At 41.7% G+C, this 21,071-nt stretch overlaps 1 protein-coding gene across 1 annotated transcript in view; it reads left to right on the forward strand.

The window, feature by feature from the left end:
* PGBD5 (piggyBac transposable element derived 5) overlaps positions 1–21,071 on the forward strand; it is a 67,532-nt gene that overhangs the window by 36,991 nt on the left and 9,470 nt on the right. The window contains exons 4-5 of the mRNA XM_009092833.4: positions 8,254–8,434; positions 15,070–15,267. Of these exons, the coding sequence (XP_009091081.2) occupies positions 8,254–8,434; positions 15,070–15,267 (379 nt within the window). The remainder of the gene's footprint in view (positions 1–8,253; positions 8,435–15,069; positions 15,268–21,071) is intronic.

Raw genomic sequence — 21,071 nt, forward strand, 5'->3', positions numbered from 1 at the left:
AGATTATATCTCTGCTTCAGAAAATCTCAAGCAGAGCATCTTGTTGCAGTGAATAGCTTTGTTGGCTGAGCATCTCTTCACGGTCAGCTGGCCAAGTGGGAACATGCAGGAAGGACACATTATTCAAGCAGTGGAAATATATGTCTGCCGCAGTTGGAAACATGAACAAAACCTCTCAGAGGGCTCAGAAGGGCTCCAGGAGAGCTGACTTTGGCAAAGTAGATGGCAAAACTGCCCTGATACTGTTGCCTTTTTCATCTGCCTTTGACACTGGACATCAAAGTGGCAGCAGCTGCTGTGGGAGGAGGCTTGGGCTTTCTCATTTCTTTCTCTCTAGTTTGGGGGGAACAACAAACACAGCTTGTAGGATTTCGAGTGTCCCTCTCTGCTCCATCTTCCCTTTGCTTTTCTTCTTTCTTTCCAATCTATTTCCCTACATACTACTTAGCATTTCTATTTCCCTACTTACCATTGAGACAATTTTAAAACCAATATTTTAATGTCTTGATTGCAGTTTAAATTATTAAAGTAGCTTAGAAGTCTTCCTTACAGTATTTGCTTAGAGTATATTTAAATAGTAAGTCATGCTATTTAAATCAAAACTCCAGCTGTGTCAGTTTTTTTGTGAGTTCGTATTTCTTTTTCTCTGAAAATCTGGAACTCTTGATTATAGAAATGGTTCATAAATATGATTGGTAGGGCTGTTTCTCATTTTAGATATAGCAATATCGCTCATCAAAAATGATAAAAAATATTCCTTACCAGGGCTAGTTATTTTCTCCTGGTGGGACATATTGTGCTCTCTCTTTGCACTTCTTGTGTGGCTGAAAAGGATTGAACATGGTTATGAGTAATTGTGTCTAAGTGATGCCTAGTCCTTGCATAGCTCCTCCTGCACAAGAAGGTTTTCTGATCATTTTGCAGGAGAAGGAAGCACATGATGCTGGTGAACCCCAGCACATGGAGAGCTGGCAGAACAAGATATTCTATTCCCATAGTGCCTCATTGTGAAGCACAGACCCACAGCCCAAATGTAACCCTCAGACAGTCCCTGACCCAAAGAGCCATCAATTAACAAGATGAAAGACAGTACTTAGATGGTAGAGAGCACTGCAAAGGGACAGTCAGGCAATATTAATCACTCTGATAGGCGGTAATGGAATTAACTCATCAACATTATTATTTGCTTTAAAAGCTGGTATCATGGTGAGGAAAAAATTAGTTTATGGATGTGTATATCCTTTCCTGTTCACTGAGATTAATTTTATTTTCTGAGGCTATGCTGGAGACTTTTCCCTTCCCACACCTCCTCCCTGTCCCTGAATGTATGGGCTCTGCACTTGCTTTTATTCCCTGGCAGAAAATTCTTGCAATAATGCATTTCATTTTCACTAATATGCCTGTGAAATATGTTACTCAGATTTATGTCCTTTAGGTCCTTGTGCTGGGACTGACTTTGAGTTTCTACCTTCCACTGCTTCCCATGAAGTGATGAGTCAGAACAGAGTAAGGAAAAGTACTGTGTCTCTGCATCTTGAGTGTTTCAAGGGTCCTGAAGAAACAGTGATTTGCATGACAGCCATGTTTAGAGTGACACCTGGATCAGGTAGCCCTGCCTGAGAGGGTGAGAAAGGGCTCTCTCCCCAGAGAGCAGCAGTCTCAGTGAAGGGAGGTGTCTGAGGTTGCTCCACAGATCAGTGGCAGAGCTCTCAGTGGCAGGAAAAAAACCCTCCAACAATGTAAACACCATGCTTCTGTAGTATATGCTGTCATTCACGTCAGACAGGGTAGCTACAGCCAGCTTGAATGCCTCATAACACCATTGATTTTACAGAGTAAGAACTTCCAGAATTTAGAGAAACTGAGATTGTGCCCCAAAGAATTTATAATTTCACAACACACCACATAAGTGCATTCAGTCAATGGGAAAGGGAGGGGGAAATAAACCTGGAGTCAGTTTTGTTTTCAAGGTCAGAGTTGCAGGAGAGTTGGCCATCTGTGCACTTGTTTAATAAGCTGCTCAGAAATGTTGGTGTTTCAGCCTATTTAAGTTCTGTTTCGAGATTAGTCTGAGCCCTTAAATTTCTTTAAACAGGGCCCTGATAATTCCTCTATTGCTAGAACAGTTGCATCTGGAACACACAGATGTAGCAGCTGCTTGGAGGAGGTTCTCAAGGTCAGGCTTTGTCTGTGAGGGGATCCCAGGAAATCTGATCACCTTCCTTTGTCAGCCACTGGTGACTGGGAAATCCTATCTGCTTTCTTCCTCTGGCTCCCACTCAGCTCTGGCTTTTTAATGCATGTGTTTCTGTAATGTCAGCATCTGAGAATCCCAGATCTCAGTTAAAAGTCAATTATCCTCTGGCTCACCAGTGTTAACTGGAAAGGTATTTTTGCAGATGTGTGATGGGTCAGTCCTATTCATTTTTATGGACTTTACAATTTTACCGTGTTTCTAAATGAATAGAAACCAAACCTAAATGTGATCTAATGCAAAGATCTGTCACAGCTTCCATACAGTCTAAGTGTCTATTTTCAAGTGTGAATGAAAGTTATTTTTAGTCCCTATCTGAGCTGCTAAAACTACCTGTATAATTGTGTCCCTTCTGTAGCTGTTCTCAGTGCAGCTTTGCTTGGGGAAGGAGACTAAAAGCACCAGAGCCTCCTGCTTTGTGCACTTCACAGGTCAGGCCCTTTGTGGTGTGCAGTAAGCAGAACAAAAAAATATCCCTGCCCTAGGAAATTCAGGATCTAAGTGCAAGAGGCTTGCGCTTCCTACAGCAAATCTCTTTAGTTCAGGCACATTTTGGCTGCCCAGAGAGCTCTGGAAGCAAGCTGAGTGCAGCAGGGTTTCTTGGCTAGTGCACATGGCAGAGATCTGGGACTAAAACACTGCTAGGTGCCAGTATACACCCTGCTCCTGGTGAGCCTGCATGGGCCGGGCAGTCATAGCCTTGTGGTTCCTCCTTGGAAGTGGCTGGATCCTTGATGTCACTGATTTGTCTTCACTTGCTTTTGTCTTAAGAGTTTACACCCTTTTAATGCATTTTCCTCCTTGAGCTGCCATGTGTTATCCCCTCAACTGTTACAGCACTTCTGATAGTTTATGCTGCTCTTGCCTTGCATCACTTTTATACCTTCCCACTTACACTTCCTCATTTACACACCTTCTCACAGCTCAACTGTAATTTTCATAGAAAAACTGAGCCAATGTTGTGCAATTGTGTGGCACCAGAGTGAAGCCTCAGTCATGGACTTGAGCTGGGCTGCCAGTTACACAGAGGGAGCCTGGAGAAGTAAAATTAAGAAGAAACAGGACCAATGCATTGATTAGCAATTGGCTTGCGGAGATTGCATCCTTTCTAGGAAAGGTTTTGAAGAGCAAAAGTAAAGAGCTCTGCTGAGATGGTGGTGATTTCCAACCAGGCAGGAGAAGGGCAGCATGGAAAGAGGCAAATGTGGGCTCGTGTGACATTGGTTGGTGGATGCTTGGCTTCACAGGGCAAGTGTGAGCAGGAATCACTATACTGATGTGGTATAGGAGGAGATCAATGGGGAAGCCTAGGCCATAAAGGCTCTTCATTTTCCAGCCCCATTTCCTTTTGATGCTGCAAAGAAGAGGGAACTGGCAGAAGGCTGGCATGGCTAAAGCAAAGAGTTAGGCAAGTGATCTGAGGAGTGAAGCACTGTCTGGATGTCAAGATGCATTTCAGCAAGGCCAAAGTAAAGAAGGATGATTGCAGTAATTGGGAGTAAAGCCAGGCAGTTCTTAGGTATTTGAAAGAATAGGAAATTATTTACATGGAGCTGTTAGAGAAAATGAATCTCCCTGATCTAGATGTGGCTGCCTGGGAGAAGGTACAGAGCAAAATCTGCATTTGCTGATCCTTGAGTTGCTGACCCATGGGTTGTCAATCTGCCATGCAGGTAAGATGTTGTTGTGCCCTCAGTGACAAAGAAATAATAAGAAATCAAGGAAAGAAAAGCGAAGAACTCTAAGTCACATTGGACTTGCATTGTCAACTCTACCAGCATCTTTTTGCCAGTCTCACAAAGATCTTTTTAGAAACTTTGAAGACTAAGTGCAAGCAGAACTGATATTCGTCACTCCATAGCACAGAGATGTTAGCTGCATCTGCAAGTGTTAAAGCAGATTGAAATCATTCTAAATAGAATGCAGAGGGGGAAAAGAAGGGGATCAAGAGCTTTGTAAGGGACACTAGGAACTAGCTGGGAACAGGCTGGGAAAACTGTATGTTCTTGTATACCCTTTAAAAAATAGCCTTTAGAGTAGCAGAAAGAGAATGAAGAGAGGCTTGAACAAATGAAAAGATCTGGGCTCAGTAAGAGCACGAACACTGGCACCAATATCTGCTAGACAAGGGCTGTCTGGGAAGAGATCATTACAGTAGGAGAGATTACTGCAGCAGATTTAGGATGGAACTGGAGAGAAGAATCTCCCAGCAGTGTTGGTGATGGCAACAGTTAAAGGTGAGATAAGAGGGGAAGACTGAGGCAGGATCTAGAAAGTAGTGCTAGGAATGTGCAGTTGTGAGTGTGCTGTGAAGCCTGCAGAAAAAAATAAAGTTATTTTTTCAATAGCTATCAAGGATCGAAAAATCATGACTACTTTTTTATCTTGCTTTTATAACATTCATCTAAAAACATGGCTTCTGTTTTGTGGTTGTTTAGGATCTGCCCTTTGTGAAATATTTTTGCACAATATATCTTTCAAAATCTTCCTTCTGTTTATTACTATCTCTGCCCTTTTTTTGCTTCCAAATATCATCTATTTCATTTGAGAATTGTACCCTGGGGTGCTTCAATTATGTATGAAGGTGGAGTATTTGGGATGTGCTATTCACAAGTGCTTTCAATATGCCATCTGAGCTTTAAATATGAGCAAAATCACCAATATTTCAGTTTCTAGGGCCTGTTCTCTTAAATATGCAGTCAAGAGGAGCTTTTGTTCAGTTTTTTACTCAGTTTCTGTGAGACCTTTTGAATTTTCCACAAGAAGGTAATGAAAACATACTGGAAAGTATCTGGTGCAGTAAGGCAGCCACAGAGAGAGAGAAGGCACAATTGAGCATGTCACTGTTCTGATAAAGAACAGATATTCGACAAATATTCAACAAATAATTGAGGAATTAATAGAAAAGGCACTTCATGTTAAATATCTTCAGCCCATAGTCACCTCCGAAGACAGATGATGTCACATCTGTACAGGTTATCCCAATTGGTGCTGTAGATCAAATGTATCAGGAGCCATTAGAAAAGATAGACAGTGAAAGAGATCTCTGCAGATATTCCAGAAGTGTTGCTTGGGCTGTCCTGCACAGAAGCAGAGCATGTTTGCTGCCAGCAGCTCCCACCTGTTACCCAGCAACAGTTGTTGAGCCTGTACTTCTAAAGATATTTTGCTGTTGGTGCACATGGAAAGAACACAAATTCTAATGATGTCCCAGGACAAACCAGAAAGTCTAGTGAATGGTTTAACAAACATTTTGGGGGAGCAGTTTCTGACTGTGCCTATGAAGGTCTAACAGCCAATTTCTGGCAATTGGTGCTTTTTCTGCAGATTCCTGACTGATAAATAACACTTTTAATGTGTTACAGAAAGGCAGGGAGTGCTGTGGGCTTCAGTTGGTAGGATCCTAGTGGATTGAGATAGAATGAAATAAGTTGGATGAGGGAAAATGAAGGCCATATGGGATCCTAGGCATTTGCAAAGATATTTGAAGCCATGCCTTTGCCAGTTATCTGTACATAGGCACTGTTTCACAGCAGCTTTTATGCCTTCCAACACTGTGCTGCTGTCACCCATCATCCCAATAAAGCTGGGCGTGATAAAGCTTTGAATGATGCTTCTCCAAAACAAGAAATACTGTGCCAAGAAAAGAGGCTGGTTTTGGATAGGTAAGGAAGTGCCCAAGGAGAAAGAATATTTAGCATTGGAGGAGGAGGAAGGGTTCAGCAGTGGGTATGGGCATTTGAGTAATGGGCACTAGGAGGTGAACAGAGCAAGGGGTTGAGATTCACAGCCAGATGCACGGGGAATTGTGCTAACAAAACCTGTGAAGTGTGTAACATCTTCTTATGAAAGTAGTGATACCTCAGTGGCCAGTTACATGGTGGGCATGCTCTTTGAAGGAGCTGCTTGCAGACACAAACCAGCCCACAGCAAGGGAGCAGCTGGCGCACCAGCAGTGCCAGAGGATTGTCCCTTGGAGAGGCAGCACTCTACAAGGAACACAGAGCAAGCACGGAGCAGGAGACACTCTAAGATTTACTGGATATGGGAAGGTAAGGTGTAAGACACTTCTAGAGACTTAGAGAGATTTCCTGCTTTGTTTTCATCTGCTAATGCAAGGTCAAAACTAATCTGTCTGCATCTTCTGTCTCCACTGCCCTGTCTGTAGATTTTGAGTGTTTGATGTGTGGTCTCTGTGCTGACATACTAGTAACCTAATCTTAATTTTGTTGCCAATAATCACTAAATACCTTTGCTGTAAATTTGGAACAATCTGTTCTTTGAATGCATTCCACTGGCTCTCTGGAGCCTTGATTAATACTCTAAATGACTTATCATAATTAGCTAGTCCTCAGGCTTAGAACTGCAGAAAGCACAAATTTGACAGCCATCCAAAATTAGTGGAGCAGAATCAGGGAGTCTGCAAACATTGCTGCCTTTGCCCTCCTCTGAGAGCTGTTTCTATCAATAAAAGGGGTTTTAATTTTTTTTTTTAAGATAAAAGGTGTATTTAAGACTTCCTGTTAATATACACTCTACGTTTTGGAATTAGTGTGCATTTGTCCTTGAACCAACTTTGTTTTCAGCCTGTCAGTTCCTTCAAAATACAAATTATATCTAATTTCCCAGAAATTTCATATGTAACACATTCTGTTGAGGTCTGTTCCATGATGCATGAATTGCTAGGGAATATTACACAGAATACCAGTGCTGGGAGATGCACCACCTAAAACAGGGAGATGCTGTCTAATTGAATTCTGTTCTTTTCTAAGATCATTGAGTTACAAATTACTGGGAGCACTAGTGCAAACACGAGCATTTTTGTTTTCTGAGGATTGCTATTAATTTTCATTTGTAACAGTATCTGTTGGTAAGAGAAATAAGCTATACAGAAAAGTAATGATGCATGTTTTGCATGGTTGAATTCTCAAACAAATTTAACAAAGTTGTTGTGGATATATCACTCCAAAAACCAAGGCAAAATTACTTTCCTCCTGCCCCTGAATGCTTAACAAGTTTCAGTTTCTTCTTTGACGGGTAAAATTTTCTGTAATTCATAAAAGATTTGAGTATTTCAGAGCTAAAGTCAGAAAGCAGGCCTGGGCACGTTTTTCTGAAAATTTGCATTTGTTTATTTAAATATTTGCAAGTTCCGTGAGATTACAGTAGTATTTGAGTAACAGAGTACAGTGTTTGCTTCTTCTTATTTCTCTTTCCAGCAGGTTATTTCTGCTAGCTCTTAGAACAAGATGAAGGCTGGATGCCTAGTTGGCTTTAATAAGTGTTGAACTGGGGTGAAAGTTGTGCTTCTAAAATATTGTCAGTGAAATAAAATAGAAGGCTTGTGTACAACCGAAGGGTTACACATTTTTTCCCTCTGCATGGTTCAAACTGTTTTGGTGGGTTGCTTCCAAATCAGGATCTCTGTAAAGGATCTAAGTGTTAGCACTGTGCCTGGGGAGTTTGATGAGGGTGTTGTGGCTGTTTGGGTGTGCATTTTGCTCATTTATGGAGTGCACACACACTTGTGTCACAACCTGATGGTTACTGCAAATGGGAAATAAATCTGAATATTAATGCAGTGAAGGTAATGGGCCATTTGCTTCTGGTCATCTTACACTGGCCTTTCTTGAAACTGAAGTTCCCATGCTCTCCTTTTGCTAGCAGCAATGAAGCCTATGCAGATTCAGTATACCATGTAATCCAGTTATGACTGGAGTCTTTTCCTGCCAAGCAAACAATCTTCAAACTGCACAACAGTGACAGGAGCCTCAGAAGTGAGGTGAAGTATGCCATATTTATCAGTAGCTGTGCCAGCTAACCTGAATTGGTTTAAAAGCAACAGGCCCTTGAGAGGGACTTTAATTAGCCTTTGTAGCTAGTGTCTGCTGCCTTCTCAGCTTGTCTCAAGTTGAGCTGTGTAGGTGTGTTGGGAATTGCATCTGCTCCCTCTAGATTCCTTACAACCTTCTGACTTTTCTTACCATTTCTCATTTAAGATTTATGTCCATCTCAAGGAAGGGAGTGGTGCTGATGGGTTGGATGCTTTGAAGAACAAACCACAGCTTCACAGCATGGTGGCCAAAAGCCTTTGTCAGAACGCCTCTGGGAAGAACTACATCATCTTCACAGGCCCAAGCATTACCAGCCTGAATCTCTTTGAAGAATTTGAGAAGCAAGGTGTGTATTGCGTGACTCATTGAGTTTTAATGGCAACAGACCTAGGGCCTCATGCCACTGGGCATGAAAAAATTCCCAAAGTTTTCAGTGACATTTCAATTCCTTGTATAGATAAGTTGTTCATGTCTAAGAAAACTTCTCATTCATGAGAAGGCACTGTGCAGAAGACTTTTTAAGTTGCTTTTTAAATCTTCCTTTTTAAATCTTCAAAATGAGGATGTAAAAACAGTTTTAATATGGTTATTTAAAGTGCTTGCTTTTTTTCTTTGACTTAGAAATGTGAGGTGAAATCTGTTATGTGACCTGGGGGACTTTTCAAGGAATTTCCTATCTGAAGATGAAGGATAGAATGAATCCTTAGAGATGTGCCTTAGAAGTCTTTTTTGGTTTAATATCTGTTAAAGATGTGTTTTCTCTAGAGGACATTTTATGCCTTTGCAAAAGCTCTAGAAAAGTTTGGGGTTTTGTGTTTTGAGGGATTTTTGCTATTATCAACATACCTTGATAAGGACAGGTTTTAGTTTTGAAAGCATAATAAAACTCTCCATTAGCAAAAACACACTTATCAGTGGACTGTCCATTGATACAGCTCTCCCAAGCAAGTCTCTTGCCACTGCGAGGAGCAATCCCAGGTCATCCTTTCTGGCAAATGCCCCTTCACTCTGAGCATGGAAAAGCCATGTGTTGCTTTGCTTCAGCAAAGCTGAGGACTTGTGACTGCCCTGCCATTACAGGATCCTGCACTCTAGCCAGTCAGTTCTGAGTCATTCCGTATCACTCTGGTCTTGTTCTTCAGTCAGCACAGCCTTTCAGAGTGATGAGGTGCATGGAAAAGATCCTTCCCAGCAATGAGGCTGGAGGCTGCCATCACACATCACAGCTACGAGGCTGTCTGCTGACACTCCACTGCTGTCCAAGTTTTTTTGTCATTGCAGAAAATGAAACCCACACCGACCATTATATTAATGAAACAGGGGGAAAGTCTGGGAATTGAGGCAATATGTTAATTCTCATTTAAAATGGGAACATCATTGAGCTGCACCAGTGCTGTAGTTTTAGCACTACAGACTGTGCTGGCACTGAGGGCTGCATCTGTTGAGCTCCATGCAGAACTTAGCTCCTACATTAACTCAGGCAAGCTGGAAGCTCACTGGCTACAGTGGAATATCTGCATACCTCATAAAAGAGCCATGGTTTCCTAAATGCTGCAAACAGACAAATGCAAATGGGGAAGGAGTAGGGCATATTTATAGTGCACTGGAGTTTTTCCTCTGAGCAGAGACCTATCTTTGTTAGATGGCTTTTCTCAGCTGATTATAAGCATTACATTTTTAAGACTACCAAACCAATGATGAAAAATGTTAGTTTAAAAAAATGCAGAAGATAACACACATATTCATTGTACCTGAGATGAAATGTTAAGGTTTAATTGTAAGGACAGATAGCTTGACTGAGTTCATCCTCTATGCTCAGCCAGAGAAGGATAAAGATGATCTGGCATGATCATTTGGTCAGAAACCCTGGAGAAAAGATACATGGCTGCTAAACTGGCTGAATGTTTATTACTTGCAGATAATTCAAATTGTTCACAGAGTTGAATTATTCATATATGTGCTTTACACTGCACCTATAATTCAAATTAATGGTTTCTAGCAGGTGACAAATTCAGTAATGTCTTTAAAAAACATGTAATTTTGACTTACTATCTGATCAAATATGCTAATGCAACACTGAGATTTCATTTTGGTTCATGATTTGTTATATGGCTTCATGAGACTTCATAATCTCTGACAGTTGCCTCCAAAATTAAATTTCAGATCTGGTACACCCTATCACCTTTCTAGGGGCGAAGCTATGAGGTGGGTAGGGGGTGGACACCGAGAGAGCAGGTTTATTGACTTTGCAATGTAGCATGGCACTTGTACATAAAGAAGATCATGGGGAGAAAAATGTTTCTGTTTAATAAGGCAGTGGGATTGTCTTCATTTGCCATGAGCTGCTAGGGGCTAGCAAAGAGGTTTTGCAAGGAAGTGTTGAGCTGGAAGGACTGTGAGACACTGGGAGAGGTGAGATGCTTGAGATGTCAAGCTGTGGTGAAGTCAGTAAGAGCCTTGGAGGAGATGGTGTTTATTGACTCTGCTGCAAAGCAGATTGTGTACTGCCAGCACCTGCTGGGATCCTGCTGCATTAGCAGTACATGTGGGGAGCGGCAAGCAAAGAAGCCTGGACTGGACAGAGAGATCTCTCCTGATCTACCACAAAGTCTCCTTCAGCAATGAAGTCTAGGTTGGGATTTTTTGGTGTGTGACTCTTTTTTGGTGTATGACTTCAGCTAAACCTGAACAGAGCAACACCATGACCAGAAAATGTCATGAGGGCCTGTTGAAAAGTATCTATGCTTAGGTGCTCATGACAGTTCAAGACCCATTCTTAAACTGATACATTTACTGTTTTTGTTAAAGAAACTTCCATTTCTGGGCGAGATCAGGACCAGTGGTGGAAAGATCCCATTGAGAGCCAAAACCAAAAAGAAACTTATATTGATTTTAACTGCTTTATTTTGTTTGGGGGTTTCATGGCTATCAACGGAGAAATAGGGAAAGATTTAAATAATGCTTGGAAGCCATAGACTTTCTGGAAACATGAAAGTTTTAAGGCAGCTAAAGGCAATTTTGGAAAATCTGGAAAGTCACCCACTAAAATTTTATTAGCTCCTTTCAAAATTCTTGATGGAGAGGACTTGTGGTCTTGGTAACCAGCATGCTGAACCTGAGTCAGCAGCATGCCCTGGCAGCCAAGCTGGTCAGCGCTGTCCCAGGCTGTGTTAACAGGAGTGTAACCTGTAGATCAAGGGAGGTGATTATTGCCTCCTGTTTTAGACAACATGCTCCCAGTGCAAGAATACTCTGTATACAAATATACTCTGCTGGGGAGGGAGCTGTTCCTGTTCAGGTTGAGAAGAGGCTTTGGGGAGATGCAACAGCAGCTTTATGCTACCCTTTCATGAGAATGGAGCTGGCTCTTTACAGTGGTACATTGTGGAAGGACAAAAAATAACAGATTTAGGCTGAAACAAAAGATGATCAGACAGATGCAGGATTTTTCCTGAGGGCAGTGAAGCAGGATGCCCAGACAGGTTGTGCAGTCTCTGTCCTTGGAAGTTTACAAGCCCAGACACGATAATGCCCTGAATGGCACTGTCTGGCCTCAGAGCTCACCTGTCTCTGTCAGGGGGTGGGACTAGAGACCTCCTGAGTTGTTTTTCAGCCTGAGCTATTCTTTAATCCATAGGACCCTCTGATCCTATAAAAAAATTTTGTAAAATCTTAACTATCACTCACTTCTCCTCACCCTAGCCCACACATGCATTATTGTTAAAGACAATAATTCTCTCTCTTTATTGAGAGCCTGTGGTGTAGCACCTTCACTGTACCACAGGAGACAATAATGTGCCTTGTAATATAAAGGGATGTCAGTGAACATTATTCTAAGACCTATGTGAAGATACCAAGAACTGAGAAAACTTCAGAAAATAAGATAGCACTCTGATCTTTTTCAAAATCAAAACCCTGAATGGACCTTTTTTTCAGGGGACATACAAAGAATTTCTTTCACTGGTCTCTGAATAGAACTGGAAACCTGCTCTGAAATGCCCCAGATTCTCTGTTCTGTGAGCAGACAGCTGTCACTGCTATTTGCTGTGACGTTCATTCATAGTCACATCCCTTGTTCCCTGTCTAAGCATTAGTATTGTCCTTTTTAGAGGACAAAACCTCCTAAAGCCCTGTGTTCCATGCTTCTCTTAAACATATGATCCCTGAAAGTCTCTTCTGCATGTACTGAACCAGGAGGAGCAGCTGGCTCTGTTCTGCAGAGGGGCTGGTGTTGGCAAAGCTGCAAGAACTGCCAGCCTGGTTGACCATGGCATTCCCACCAGGCTTGCAGGATACTGCAACTCCAGCACATTGACTAAAGCAAGTTCACTTCTGCTCCCCACTGCAGCCCCACCCTGGTTTCCTAGCTCTGACTTGACCCAGTGTTGCATGCAGAATAAATGATTTCAGAATGTGTGTTTTTGCCTGAATTAGCTCCAGCCTGGTGGCCTTTGTGAACTGTAATAGTGAAGATATGGTGAAACAGGCTTCAGCTCAAGCTCTGTGGAGGCTGGAGACTCTGGGAATGAGTTTTGGGTGACTGTACCACATTTCTTCTTCTTTGCTAAACTATCTTAGGTGTATTCATTTATGTTGCACCTACAGTTTAAGAAGACCAGAGAACAAACTGTTTCCACTGACTCTTGTGTGTGCAGAAAACACCTGTTGTGATTCTGATTTAATTACAGACAAAAACTTCATTGAGCCAGATGGGTGTAATTTTTATTGCTTCTATTGCTATAGTAACTGGGTGATTTTAAAAACCTCTACAGTAGATTAAGGGTTTCATCCATGATGAGAGATGCTAGTAAATCTGCAGAGGTGCTGCACTTTTCTAGGCTGGAAGTGCAGGAAGGCTACACGATGTGTTCCTTAGAGAGAAAATGGTTCCCATTTTCTACAAGAGTAGTGGAACACCTGCTGGAAGTTTTTGCAGGCTTATTGCTACAATAAAAGGAAAGGCTGCAACTAATTATTATGGGATCTCAAAGATAGCTGTTGCTGTTTTGAAGGTTTTGCACAATAATGTAGTTATTAGCTTGGTTTTATTCCATTGCAGCCTCCTGGAAAAAAGTATCACATTTCAATGAATAATAAACTCTGGGCAGCTAAGGAAATTCTTCTCAGGTTTGCTTGCTATCAAAGCAAGAAGATCTTAATGTTGGCTAGAAGAAAGCTTTATAAATATTTGTTATGTTAATGGCATAGTCTGCAGGTATGTGACCTACGCTGTTTGGGTACCTCTTAGCAGCAGAAGAAATTTTTAAGAAGAAAAATAAAAAGTCATCTTTCCACTGGAGGTGCAGTTCCCTCTATAATGATTGTAAGCCTGTTGACATCAGGCTTTTCTCATTTTCTTTTGTGGAAGGAACTTACAGATTTCCAGGGACTGATTCACTCATTAGGAATAACCGGTGGAGCGCAGGTTTCTCCCTTGAGAATGAAGTTTTCCCATTGCTGTGTTGGTTGACCTTCTTCTCTCATCAGTGTCTTAAATTTGTGATTGAAAGAAAGATCTTTGTAGATCTGCCCACAGCAACTGGACCAATGCATGAGTATATGCAATTAATTATTAGTATTCCTGTAGTGTCTGGGAGCTGTTGAGGGGATGTTCAGCATGCCAGTCACTATAGGCAAGGACAAAGGCTGCCCCTGCACTCAAGAGCTTAGGTGCTTCCAGAAAAACAGAGGCAGAAGAGCCACATAAATGGAAATCCAGGAATAGAGGAAACATGTTTAAGGAAACATAAGAACAGATGAAACGTGTTTAGGGGAAGCCAGACACTGCATACTGACTTTGTATTTTCACTGTAAGGATATAATGCAAAATTCAGCATGATGAAAAATTTGATCAAGCAGACTTAGCTGACAGATGAGCTTTCAACCACCACAAGATGTGCACAGATGTCACCTGCTTCCATGCCCACTGTTTTTTTCTGCTCAAATGGGTTAACACAAAACTGAGGGAGACCATGGAAATTTCCACCCAAGATTTCTTTGAGTCAGGGAACAGTTTGATCTAGAAGATCTGCTTCTCTTGGACTAACAGAAATAGGCTGTTAGTATTTCAAGCCTAATGAAAAATTCAAGCATTGTTATTAATGTTGTTTTCAAACCTTGTTTGTGCCTGCCTGGCTATATTGAGATGCATTTTGTTGTGTTAGATTTTATTCATTGCCTCTCACATATGAAAAGGCCAAGAAGCTGTGAGCAGCAGACTGTGTCTCCTGCAAAAGCCTCTGGTGTCTTTGCAGGACAAGATCAGCGCTTGCTTTAGTGCCCTAAAATCAGTTTGCACTGAAATTTCCATCTTCTCCATCCTTCTGGCATATGCATTTTTTTTAATCAACCAGTGGTTTCAGTGGTTTTTAGCTGCTTAAGCAGGATTTCCTTAGCAAAGCAGATGATGCAGGTGCGAGGAGTATTGAGCTAAAAATCAAGATTGTGGCAGCACAGGGAGGCTGTAGATTAAACTATTGTGACTAAAAACATCATAGGAGTCATGTAGGAGAATTTATTTCAGTTAACATCTGAGATGTTTCCCTACCTCCCTGCTCCCTCCAAAATTTATTCTTTCAGTTAAACAGCCAAGATTCTCTCAGATCATAAATTCTGATTTGTCCCATAATGCCTATCACCACTGGGGAATTTTTGAGACCAGTTTTAAACATGTTGTAGTGTTAAACAGAGATTGTTGGTGTTACTACTAGGAAAATGCCCTGAATTATTTTCCTGTTGTTTTCCTGTTGTTTCAGTGCAGGAGGCCTCAATATATTTCAACAAGAGATCAGGCTTAATGCATTTGTCTGTAGGACACAAATCTTTGGTATTACAGAAGAAAACCAGTTGGCTGACATATCTGTTGGACAAGAACGTTGTAGGGGAAGTTCTTTCAGAGGTCTTTCAGGCTTGCTCTGATGGTTTTGCTCTCTAGGTCCATGCAATGGCTTGCTAATAGGGAATGTGTTTGTTCACATGCAGAGATTTACTGCTGTGGGTTGCTGAGCACCAGGAAGAGTGACTGCACAGGCCTACCTCCATCCATGCTGAACAATTCTGCAACTCCACAGTCCAGAGGACAGTACAGAATAAGAATGAAGGGAAACATGTCATTGATTTGCTGGTACAATAAAGGGCACTTTCGTTTTCTGACCAATGCCTATTCTCCAGTTCAACAAGGTAAGCAATATTCCTACTTCTCATCTCAAAAGTGCATATGCTTTATGTCACAAGCCAAAGTGAGTCACTGAGATTGCTAATAAGCCTGAACAAAGAGGTTGATTATAATTGATCATACATCCTATATAAACAGTAGCTGTAGTGATTACTTCCCTTTTGTATCTTCATGCAGCTATTCTTTCTTTCCCATACAAAGGTTAAAAAGCCTACTGCTAATACAGCATCCTTGCCTGAGCTGGTAGAGGCACTGTCCTTTCAGGTTTAAAGATTATATCTTTGCTGATGGTCCGAGAAAGGAAGATGATTACTGGATAAAACAATATTAGCTCCATTTGCAAAGCATCTTGTAGGATTGCTGCAACAGAAAAATTAATAAATGTCATGATGTACTTTGAACTCCAAGCAGATCCTACAATTAATTTTTCTTATCTAGTAAAAACTTAGTCACAAACAAGTATCTTTTTTGCCAGAAGTAGATATGATTAAGGTTTCCTGCTGTATGTTAAACTGATTTTGGCAGTCGATGAAAAGAAACCGAAATAGATAATTTGGATAGTTCAAATAATTACAGAGAGCTTCTTGCTGCTGAAATATTTCCCTTTTTGAAAGTATAAGATGGTTTTAGGAACATTTGAAAACTTCTGTGAAATGCAATGACTAAAACTTCTTGAAATTAGTTTTTCAATGAGAATGTTTTTTCAGTTTCTTAGAATTTTTATAATTCAGATTTATGTATAACTGCCAGAGACAAATGAGTGTAACTTAAACATTTAAATACAAAGCCACCAATTCAAAGGCATCTCCTACACTAATTTTCTGAATCCCAAGCAACTTTCACATGTGTTTACAGATTACAGAAGCAAAGCTAAGGCCTGGAATTAGTGTATGGTAAGCTGAGAAAGCTGACTTGGTGTGTTGTTCAGTGCCTTTCCAGGAGGCTCATTGCCTAAGCAAAGCATGGCTGATTCTGAGGAATTGTGCTGGGCATCCCAGCAGAGTGAGGACTTGGTGATTCAGATGGACTGATGTCTGAGCACAAATGCTGAAAATACTTATGAGAAGGAAGTATGACACTTGGACACTGCTGAAGCCAGTCTCTGGAGTAATGTAGCTCTCCATGGGGGGCTTTCACCATCAGATTTCTACTGTTTTCCTTGTGTTTTTTGCTGGATTTAGATCATTCGGCAGCATTAACTGGACAAGACCTATCACTACAAACTACTACTTATTTTTTTATAGACTAATATGGAGCATTTGATTATAATTCATAAATATTAGGAAAATACTCTATAAACATCAGTGTTAATTGCCCTGTTAAAAAGAGGAGCAAGAGCAGACTGTGCTGGCAGCATCCTTTAAAATCAGAACGTGGAGGTGTGAGCTGTTGTACTTGAGATTGACCTTGGGTCTGTTTTGGCATAGATGGGATTGTTGGTGGTGTGTGTGAGGTATTTCTGATTACGACCTTTGTGTGTGTGTGACGGCCAAGGCTTTCCCAACTCATTGCTCACCAAATGCTGGCTGGGACAGTTGACATAGTTCACTGTGAATCAGAGCAGAAAAGAGAGACTGGCTTTTTAAAGAGTGATGCTGGGCAAAGAGTCTCTAGCAGGGACATGGGAACAGATGGGAGCTCAGTGGGAAGGCAAGAGACCAGATTGCTTGCCTCCGATTTGGCATCGCTAAAGTCAGTGCAGCAGAGAGAGTTTGAACCAACTCAAGAGAAGCTGGACCACCAGTCTCCTCTAAGGTACGTTTACATATAGGGGAGGAAGAGGAGAAATCTGTGCTGCTTGAGGCAGGCTTGTAGCACAGACATGTTCAGCCCATGTTACATGGGAGAGGAGGTAGTTAAGCAGGGTTAAAAGCCACACAGGGTAGTTGAACAGAGACTGGTGCCAGTGGGATTGTCTGGTGACGCACAGTGTGTTTGCATTTGGCTGAGTGTAAGTGTGCGTGGGCTGGAGGAGGCCATGAAGAGAAAAACCTTAGAAACAGTAGGCAAGAGATGGTCAACAGAACACTTAGGATGAGAAAAGAGGTGGACATAGCTAATAATTAACTATTTATTGCAATTTTTAAAAAAGTCAAGAAGGTAAATCTTGCCTGTACTTGGAGTGCAAATCCCACCCAAACCAGAGGCAGCAGGAGGGCAGTTCACTTGTCAGAGCAGATCTATGAATACTATTCATAGATGCAGCAGGTAATATATTATAGATGTTTTAAACCAGCATGTCATAATACATCATCTCAGATACTCAAGGGTGGATCTAATTCCTTTGGTCTTGCAAACATATCCTGCTTACTCTGCTATCAAGTAGGTAGTTTCTGCCTAGAACAAAATCTGGTCAGATTTTTAATTGCTCTTAAGCTTTAATTTTTCCTTGTGCTTGTATTACAGAAGAAGTGAGAATTTTAAAGAGACAGGGACCCCCAGAGTTTAAAAAGCTAACTTATTCTAAAGCAGGTCATCTGTGTCCTGGTCGAAATCTCCCCATCTGTGGGACAAGGCTGCATTTTGGTTTTTCACTCTAGATCTGATGCCTATTTGCTCAGCATCTCCATTATTATGTTCTAGAAATAATTGCAATCTTTTCTACCTTGCATATGTAGCAGGATGGAGCAGGCAGCAACCTCACTTGCTTCCCAGTAGGATGCCCAGAAAAACATCTTCAGCAAAAAACTGTTGAACCCAAGATCTTTTTAAGTAGCTTCTTTCTGAGAAGAGCTTCCACAGCTGCTCTTCACCAGCTAGCTCTACTAAACAGTCAATAACTAAGCATAGAAAACAGAGCATGTGCCACATATGCAAGGAATAAAGAGCTGCATGTTAGCATCTCAAAAGTGACTTGTGAGAAGATGGGAGATATTGTGGAGCCATCACAATTGTATGAAGGAGTTGTTTGAGTCTCTCTGTGTGGTTCTTACTGCAGGAGAAGCTGGAGTGACAGGTGACTGGTGACAGTCCAGTTTCAGGAAAAAATCAGCTTGTGATATTGGCCCAGAATTGGAAAATCTGGGGAAAGAAGCATGATGTTAAAAAGCATGTTTCAGAATGGACAAGCGTAGGGTTTCAGCTTACCTTTTCCATGTGTCCTTTGTGAGCCTAGAGTCAGGAGGTTGTGTCCAAGTATGGTGAGTTTGGGGGGGGCTGGAGGACCCCAATGGGAAGACCTCGATCATCAGACCTTGTACAGCGCTGAATGTTGGTAATTCCAATAAAGAACTGTAAGAAATCAAAGTCCTGGTAAGAAGCCAGATAGCACTTGGATCATGCAATGCCTTCTTCTATACTGTTATGAAATCTCAGGGTTTGACAAGATGGATGCAAGTGCTGGTGTTAGGGGGACTCCCATTTTCAAAAAAGCATGATTCTAGATAGGCTTAGGATAAGTGTTAATAAGTGGTAACAAACATATGTAAATCTTTCATTTTTGGCTTGTTTCATTTGAGGTAGTATTTCTCGAGCCTTGCTTCACAAGCATGCAGCTGAAAATTTTTAATTAAAATGAAAAAAGGGTTAAAAGAACACCAAACCCAAAAGGTGATGCCTTTCTGTGGTGACAGGATGGAGGCCAGCAGTCGACACCCTTTCCAGCATGGAAGCAAAGGCAGGCTGTGGCTGCAGTGCAGGTGGTGTGTTCCCTGGAGTGCTGCCAGGGATGGGAACACAGCAGTGCTGGGGGAGGACCAGGAGGGGAAATGGCTCATCGGGATGTGCCGATGAGTCAGCTCAGGACCACGTGCCACAGAGACCTGCAGCTAGGAATGACCCAGCTCTGACAGTTGTCTTCCCTAGGAAGTTGGGCTATGGCTATGAAACAAGCCTAGGAAAGGCTAAAAATAGTATGCCTATAAAGCTATTTATAGTCTCAAAACAGGGGAATGGCATGGGGAATATAATAGGGAGTATATGGTTCTGCCACTGCAGTGCATTCCTTTAAAGATTATGAATACACAGCAAATTGCAAAGGAAATACAAATTCTCCAAAGGAAGAGAAGAGGAAGAAAGAGAAGAGAGCAAGAGGAGAAAGAAGGTGATTTTTTTTTTAACACTTGTACTAGAAACATTCTTACCCTTCCCTGACTTGCCCTGATGAGATGGCAAGTGATTTTTCAGCACTAATGCAGCAGTCTGATGGTGTATCAGTTCTTTTTACCTCATGCTGGCCAGATATGTGTAGGACTCATTAAAAGAATCAAAAGCACAGTATAATAATTACATGAATGTAATGAAGAAATTTTTTTTGTTTGATTGGTTTTTCCCCCCACTCCTTGGGCTACATTTATACCCAGTTTGAGGAGGCAGAGGTGAAAGGAGAGTGTATTGAGCAATTCAGAGGGAATATAATTTTGGACTCTTGAAAAATCAGACTTTAAACACCCCAAATAAATTTCTGCATGGCTCAGCTGTAACATGACATTTAGTATGTCGCATACTGGCTTCAAAATAGAGCCTGCCAGCTAGGACAGCACAGGGGGCTTGACAGAGATAATGGATGGAATGAGACTTCCAGCTGGAGGAATGAAATGGTGAAGTCTGTAATCAAAACGTGAGTAGCATTTAAGGGCTGATTGTAAAAGAGTTGGCAGAAGGAAGGTGAAGAAATTTTCTTGAAAGCTTGAGAAAGGAGAAAGCCAAGGATTGTACCTGTACTGAAACAATGCTGAGAAAGGATGCAACCAAGCCCGTTGTCTCTAGACCTGGACAAAATAGTGTTGTACCTGAGAGAAGGGAGCCTCACTGGGCAGTGTGCCATAGTGGTGCTCCATACCCTGGAGAGCCTACAATTGAAACCTGTGGGGGCATAAGATCAAAAGTTAGGGAACAGACTCCTATGCTCTAAGTTTGTTTGACCTACCCTTTCTTCCTACAGGGAGCTTTCTCCAGGAGCAATACATCAGAAAAGAGCTAAGGGAGTTTCTTTGGAAGACATTGGAGTTACAGATACTGCTGTAGTGTTGGATAAGGCCAGGTCAAAGATAGACCACATGAAGGAAAGGGGCCCATTTCAGAATAACCTGCTCTAGCACCTGTCTGTGCAAAGAGTGGTTGGTGGAAGGCTGCAGGGTGATGCCTGTTGACTTTCCACAGATTTCTGGAGTAGGCAGGATTGCCATCCCCTATGATGAGCTGAATTATCAAGCCAGCTGTCCAGGAAGGACAGGAAGCAGCACTTGCAGGCAGAGAAAAGTGTGCTCAGCTCCAGTGAGCAACCTGCGGGTACTTCTGAGCTCTGGCTCCCCACAGCTGGACCAGGCTGCTTTTCATTTCTGAGACCACAGTCACCTGCCAGCTTCTCTTCTGTCTTCACTGACTTCAGCCAGTTGGCTCCTTCTTACTGTATTTTCTTCTCTGTGTCGATTGGCACCCAGTGAAGAGAAGGTTCCCTGCTGGCCCCCATGGGTGGAGATAAGCAAAGGATTTAATTTCACAGGACTAATTTGGGACCTCCAGAATTCAAAGCATATAACAGCAAGTTACTGCTCTAGAGGTGACCACAACTTCTTGTGGCCCAGAAAAGGGGAGACTAATACTGTCTATAGGGGGCTACTGTGGGATTACAGAAATGTGTGGGTTCCTTTGAATATATGGTAAAGATGTTTGTGTCTAACACCTATTCATTTCCAACTGAAAAATGATCCCTCTTCTTCCCCTTCCACTTGTTCAATTTACTACCTGTGGGAAAAGAAATCAAATTAGCATCTCTGTTACAGATAATTTTCCAGCTTTAGGAGGAAAACTGTCAATAATGTTTATTTTATAAGCCATATATAGAAAATATATTTTTCAGTTGCTAGAA

The sequence above is a fragment of the Serinus canaria genome, chromosome 3 (assembly GCF_022539315.1).
Source record: "Serinus canaria isolate serCan28SL12 chromosome 3, serCan2020, whole genome shotgun sequence".
Classification (NCBI taxonomy): Eukaryota; Metazoa; Chordata; class Aves; order Passeriformes; family Fringillidae; genus Serinus; species Serinus canaria.